At 51.3% G+C, this 6205-nt stretch overlaps 2 protein-coding genes across 2 annotated transcripts in view; one reads left to right on the top strand and one right to left on the bottom strand.

The window, feature by feature from the left end:
- The window catches only part of ZIC4 (Zic family member 4), a 13593-nt gene extending 8857 nt beyond the window's left edge, over window positions 1-4736 (bottom strand). The window contains exons 1-2 of the mRNA XM_009890442.1: window positions 4583-4736; window positions 4193-4277 (exon numbers count right to left, since the gene is read on the bottom strand). Of these exons, the coding sequence (XP_009888744.1) occupies window positions 4193-4262 (70 nt within the window). The 5' untranslated portion in view covers window positions 4263-4277; window positions 4583-4736. The remainder of the gene's footprint in view (window positions 1-4192; window positions 4278-4582) is intronic.
- Window positions 4737-5546: 810 nt separating this feature from the next.
- ZIC1 (Zic family member 1) overlaps window positions 5547-6205 on the top strand; it is a 7770-nt gene continuing 7111 nt past the window's right edge. Inside the window, exon 1 of the mRNA XM_009890452.1 lies at window positions 5547-6148. Within this exon, the coding sequence (XP_009888754.1) occupies window positions 5547-6148 (602 nt within the window). The remainder of the gene's footprint in view (window positions 6149-6205) is intronic.

Consider the following 6205-nt stretch of genomic DNA (forward strand, 5'->3'; position numbering starts at 1 on the left):
CCTGACACTTGTTGACAGCGCGGGGAGCGGGCCCATCCCCAGCAAACGCAGCAGCCGGAGCAGCCAACTCGCTTGCCAGGGCTGGGCGTTCGGCCTGGTGCTCGGGCTGTTGTACCGCTGCCTGAGACCTGACAAAGGGCTCCTGGAAGAGTCCCCGTCCCCTTCCCCTCCTTCGGCAAGTTTTAGCAGTTGTCTGGTTATTGGCTGCCGGACCAATGCGAAAAATCGTGATGTTTAGGCTGAATCTGAGTGTTTAACCCAGAAGAGGGAGTCTCTCTCCCTTTCCCTCTCTTTCTCTCTCTCTCACGCACACTTGCAGGGTAGCTCCACGTAAAATCCCCGTCCTTGGCTTGAAGGAAAAGCATTGCAAAACATCCGTAACCGACTGGTGCTTCTCACCTGGAGGAAGGAACACGGTCTGCAGGGTTTGTGTCGCTAGCGACGACCGTGTAAGTTAGGGTTTCAGCTCTGCCTGCTGAGGCCTTACAGGTTTAGAAAAGCTCAGGGCTTTAGCATAGAAGGAAGCGTCTACTTAAGTTTTTAAGAAGGGGATTGTGAACTTAAAAGAAGTAAATGAAATGTGGGAAAAGAGGGAAGAAGCAGGGCTTCTGCTTCAAGGAAGGAAAACACAGCTGTAAATATCTGCCCACGGCATTACCACAGAACTCAGATCCTGACATAAAAATACCTCCACCAATAAACGCGCAGCCTTAGAAATAAAGCAACAACTAATTCTCTATCCATCATGTCAAGCTCTCAACATCTTGCTTGTTAACTTGCTGTTAACTTGCCAGTGGATGCTTTACCGCATGCACGCCAGGTAAAGCTCCCAGAGCGGAATTTTGCATCTCCACCAAAATTTAAGAGTATCGGCGATCGATACGTTTTATGTTAGGTAGTAAAACAAGAAACTGTTTGGCAATGTTAACCCAGCTGCTCTCATAACAGAAGCTACCAGCCAATGATAGGGAACCGTCAGATTAAAGTGTAGGACATACAGAAGCACACAGGGGACATTTTTATCACAGCTCCACATGCTCTGGGCTGGCTGCAGTTACACATTTTGGCTCTGCCGGGCTTTCACCATATTTCCTCCGTAACACGAGGCTGATATTTAGGTATCTAGCTATAGTTACATCCTTGTGTACATCTTTCTGAGTGGAGATGATGAAAAGTGACAAATGATGCAATTAACTCTCCATCCTTACATAACATGTTTACGCAGGCATTTTAAACCACACACCATCCTCACAATATCTCAACTTTCAAGTCTACTTGCTCTACGAAATGGATTTGACAGTCCTATTCATGACCATCTCAACAGGAGTGCACAGAAGAGACAAACGTTAGGAAGTATGAATCTGTTACTTACAAACGTACTGAGAGTGTGAATTCCACATAAAGCTGCTTTCCTCATACCTCCTTAAAACACTGCATCTCTACATACTTGTTATCCATCAATTCTGACACTTCTCAGTCAAGGGAGAAAACATCTGGAACAGTTTATCAATTAAAAAAAAATGTCACAACCGGTTTGCCCTAAGCTCATTTAAAATATTGTGATGGTTTGTCGTCAGATACTCAGGGCTCTCAGCTCGCCCCTCACTCAGGGCTCTCTCTCACTCCCCTTTCCAGGCAGTGCAGGAGAACCTGGCCCTCGGTGTCCCTCACTGTTAGGTGAAGTTGGTGTGAGCCCCGGTTGCCTGCGTGGGGAAAGCGGGGCGGGGGGCGGGCGGGGGCCACCACATGACTGCGGGGAGGCGGAGAAACGGGGGAGAGGAGGGGAGCGGGGCCAGACCCGGCCGGGCTCCGCGCATCCCGCGATGTGTTTCGAAAACTGGACCGCCTGTCTGTGCAGCCCTGTGGCAGCCTGAGCTCCCACGGCAGCCACACCCCTCCTCCGGCAGCCACTCGAGGGGTGACCGAGGTCGCCTGCTTTTTGGCAGAGGCCTGAGCCGTGTTTGACCAGATAAGCCGGGGTCTCGGCGGAACTATCAATGTGTCAACATCAGCTCGTGCAGGGCCAATTTTTTTTTTTTAAATTATTATTATTTTATTTCCGACCCACCTGTCTACGGTAAGAGCATCCCTTTCTAGGCTACCCTTGGGACTCATGAGCTGGATGAACCGGTGCCTTTCCAAAGAGAAGGCAAAATTGCTCAAGTAGCGAAACAGAAACATCCTGAGCTGAAGCTGAAACTCAGACGTCAGGGCAGGTCCATAGGACAATGTTTTTATAAGATCAATAGGATAGATCCTATCTTAAGGGAAGTGAAGTTTAGAGGGACCACGGTGCTCTCTTGGGTACCAGATCAACACGGACAGACGGGCAGCTTGATCCGGAGCGCAAATTTTTTAGCGGCCGCTGTGTTTCTGCGAGCCCGTCTGCAGCCCCCGGCCCCAAAGCCCGTGCTGGAGGGCTGCTCTACAGAGGTGACATGATGCAAAGACGAGTCACAAGCATTTTTTCTCCCCGCTCGCCCTCCGTCCGACCCTGCCCCCGACCCGGCGCTCTCGGGGAAGAAGCCAACTGGCCGAGTCAGCGGCGGGAGGCGGCAGAAGCCCCGCACGTCGGGGCTGTGCCCTGGGAGGGGGCAGAGGTGCCTCCCTGCCGCCCTTCCCGCCGTGCGGGGCAACCCAAAGCTATGCCTGCACACCCTTCGGGGATGCGGGGCCGAGCCGGGCAGCCCCAACCCTCCGGCCCCTGCCTGTACCCCGGCGCACACCGGGTGGCTGCCGGGGCCTACGGATTGGCAACTGAGCCGCACACGCCTTTGCGGTGATCCCCGAGGATGGGGACAGCCCCAGCTGATGAACGGCTTTACAGAACCACCACACTTTGCCTTGTTTTTTGATAGGAATCTACCTATAGAGCAAGGCGCTTATCCGTATTTCTGCCTTTGCCGGAGAAAGGGCTCCCTGTGAAGGTGAGATGCAAATCCCCAGAAAATCAAGGGCCGCTCGTGTTGTGCTCTTTGACTGGGGGGCAAATCCTACTCACCCTTAGAGTCGTGCTCGGCGCAAGGAGCAGCTCCTGCCCCGGGAAGGATCGGGGAGAGCAAAATCTGACCTTCACCCACCCCCGAGCTCTCCCACTACTGCCTCTGCGGGACCTGCCCTTCCCCGACGAGCCAGCTAGAAACTTTCCAGCCGCTGCCCGAGGGCTGGGACGGGACGGGACGCCCTGAGCTTTGCAGACAGCAGGTTCCGGGGGTGACCTTTAGGCTTCTACTCCCGGAGGAGAAGAGGGGAACAGTTTCATCTGAAAATTCTAATATGTACTGTGAGGAAGGGAAAAAGGCAAGGAATAGAAACGAAGAGGACCGAGAAGTCTCCCTGTGCTATTCTTTAGCCCTCAAACTCGCGCCGGGCAGGGAGGGGTGAGGGAGGCAGCGAGTGACACTGGGGCAGACACAGGACCTGAGCCCGAGTCCCTGCCTGCCCCGGCAGAAGGCACTGCTGTTTAGGAAGAGGTGGCTCAAGAAAGCTTTCCAGTAATGCCAGCATCTCCTCGGAGAGACGAGGAGAGGGTACCGAGTGGCTCGGGAGCACGCTTTGCCTTTGTTTCTACTCCCTCACCCCATTCCTACTTACGGGGACTTCTTTATTTCAGGGTTCCCGGATAATGGGAACTCAGCTACCAGACGAGTAAGGGCTTGTGCCTAGGTTTGCCTCTCACTTTTTGTGACCTAGAGCTACCCTAGGACAAGCAAATCATATGCTTATTTTAAATAGAATATTTCATTCAGCACCTCAAGATTAAGGTATTCCTGTCAGATAAGCTGTCAGTCACTAACTACTTAGACACCACATTGTGGAAGCCTGGTATCCCTGGTAAAGATGATACATATCATGTAAACCCCATCAACAAGATCAAAGTCTTCTTCTTTAATAGGATCCAATACATGTCAAACCTCATTCCAATCAAATCGTCCGTAAATGAATTCAAGATGAATATGTCATAGAATAATGTGACAGTGCAATCACATGGGGTCAGGGGTTGTTGTTTCAATGAGAGAGTCGTCAAATATTAATTCTAGAACCTCCAAATGAATAGGCATTGAGCAGGATTAGGCAGCTGCTGGTGGGGAGTTGTGTCGCTGATTTGTGTTTATGCAAGTACGTTAAACACTAAGCTGAAAAAAATATTGTCTCCTTTGAACTGAAAAAAAAAAGACGTATTTTAACTTACTGGACTTTTCCAAGATGTTTCTGTAAAGTCGTTTTCTTTTCCTCATTACAAGGGGAGTCTTGTGCCTCATTTCCTGACTTTGTTCCTGTTTGGGAAGAGGGGTGGAAAGTTAAGAGCAAAACCATTTGTGTGTGATATGAAATGAGTAAGGCGCTATATGACTGGGGCATCACGGATTCAAAAAGAAAAGGAAAAAAACCAAAACAAACCACAAGAGTTAACCAGCGAGGGGAGGGGGGGAAGACAAGCTTTCTCCGAGGGGAAACTGGAGGCTGTCTCCCCAGCAAAGCAGCACATGTTTTATGGAGTCATGAAGTTTCCATGGCTGATTTAGGGAAAAAAAAAATATGAAAGGACATCTTTTCAGTTCTCCTTTGATCTGACATTCACCTTCTGGCAGGCTATTGTAAGGCAGGTTTTTACCAACTCGACTATATTGTTTACAGATCCTTCCCTCCCGAAATTAAATTTCGGACTCTCTGAGAGGCTCCAACGCAAGTTGTTGTCTCAGCAAGGATTAGTATAGTACCACCCTGGCACTTCTCCCTGCCTATAATTTTCAGCTTGCTCTTTGCACTCTGCAAGGCAGAGCGCTGCCACTACTGCAGGCGTAACTTTGCACTTCTATTTGTGAGCAGCAGCAATAACCCCCAGAGCAGATCTGGGGTTTGATGCAGTGTCCGAGTCTGAATTTTTGCAGATATCTTTGAAATTCTCAGGGTGTTTTTTTTGTTTTTTTGTTTTTTTTTTTTTAATACAGAAAAGCACACCAGAATCTGGAATCAGTTACTTCAAAGGAGATTATTATTATTATTGCTGTTGCTACTATTATTATAGGGACTCCAGGGCTGGTGAATAAAAATTTGTACTAACACAAATAATAGATGATATTAATTATGAAACTTCATCAGCGTGTCACAGCCATACTTTATCACAAATAATTTGATGTCCTCAATATTTTCACCGCTGTGATGAAAATTACTGCCGAAATATAAAGGACTAGAAGAAACGCTTAGGAATTATATTCTCTAGTCAACTTCTATTCATCTTCACACTTTTATCAAGTCAGAGCAGCAAACACTGCCCCGCTAGCGAGAGGTTTGCAGGAGTTGTGCTTTATTGGTTAGGATGGGAGGCTGGAGGAGTGCTCAGTTCCCAAGCGTTCGCCAAAACTTGTTGAAACTGGACATAAAAAAAAGTATCGCTGCATTTAATATTTCAAATGGTTACCAGATGACAAAAAACGAAGGCAAAACAGTTGTGGATTTCAGAGTAAATATTGGCTAAAACTCTGGTTCGACCTTGCACGCCTTTCTCATCTACGCAGTGCCACTGGTGGAGCAGGAGGGTGAGGATGCCCCATTGCCAGAGCTGGACCGGGACTGCGGTGCGGGGTACCAGTCCTCCAACGCCCTCCCTCCCGGGTCCCACGCTGGGTCTGGGGGTGCGAGGGGCTGCAGCCCACGTAGGAGGGACCCGGCCCCCCTTCCCCAAATGCTCACTGCTACACCCGCCCAAAGGTGCGCCGGCGGAGCGGGACTGGCGGCAGCCACCGCCCCCGCGGGTGCCCGGTGATCCCGGAGGGGGGTTGACGGCGTTGCCCCGGGATGTGGGAGTCAGGCTGACCGTGCGGCAGCGGGGACGGCGTATGCCTCACAGCCGGTGGCTTGTCACCCGACCTGTGCTTTCCGTGACCGCGCAGGGCGAAAGGGAGCCCTCGCCGGGAAGGTCTCGGTGCAGAAATAAAGTTCCTCGGCTCCGGGTGGAGCGAACCCCGAGCCCAGCCCAGCAAAGGGGCTCCCCGCCCGGCCGGGCCCCCCGGGGTGGAGGACCGTGCATGACAAAGGAACAGCAGGGTAGGGAACCGGGGGGGTTCTCGGCGTGGAGCCCACGCCCGTGCCTTCCAGGTCCAGCGCTGTGCCGGTTCCCGGGGCTGGCATATGGAGCCGGGCTCGGGTCAGAGGTCACCCTCGAGGGCAGCACCCTCGGAGGAGATCTGGGAGCAGCTCACCT

The sequence above is a fragment of the Charadrius vociferus genome, unplaced genomic scaffold, assembly GCF_000708025.1.
Source record: "Charadrius vociferus isolate BGI_N301 unplaced genomic scaffold, ASM70802v2 scaffold650, whole genome shotgun sequence".
NCBI classification, from domain to species: Eukaryota; Metazoa; Chordata; class Aves; order Charadriiformes; family Charadriidae; genus Charadrius; species Charadrius vociferus.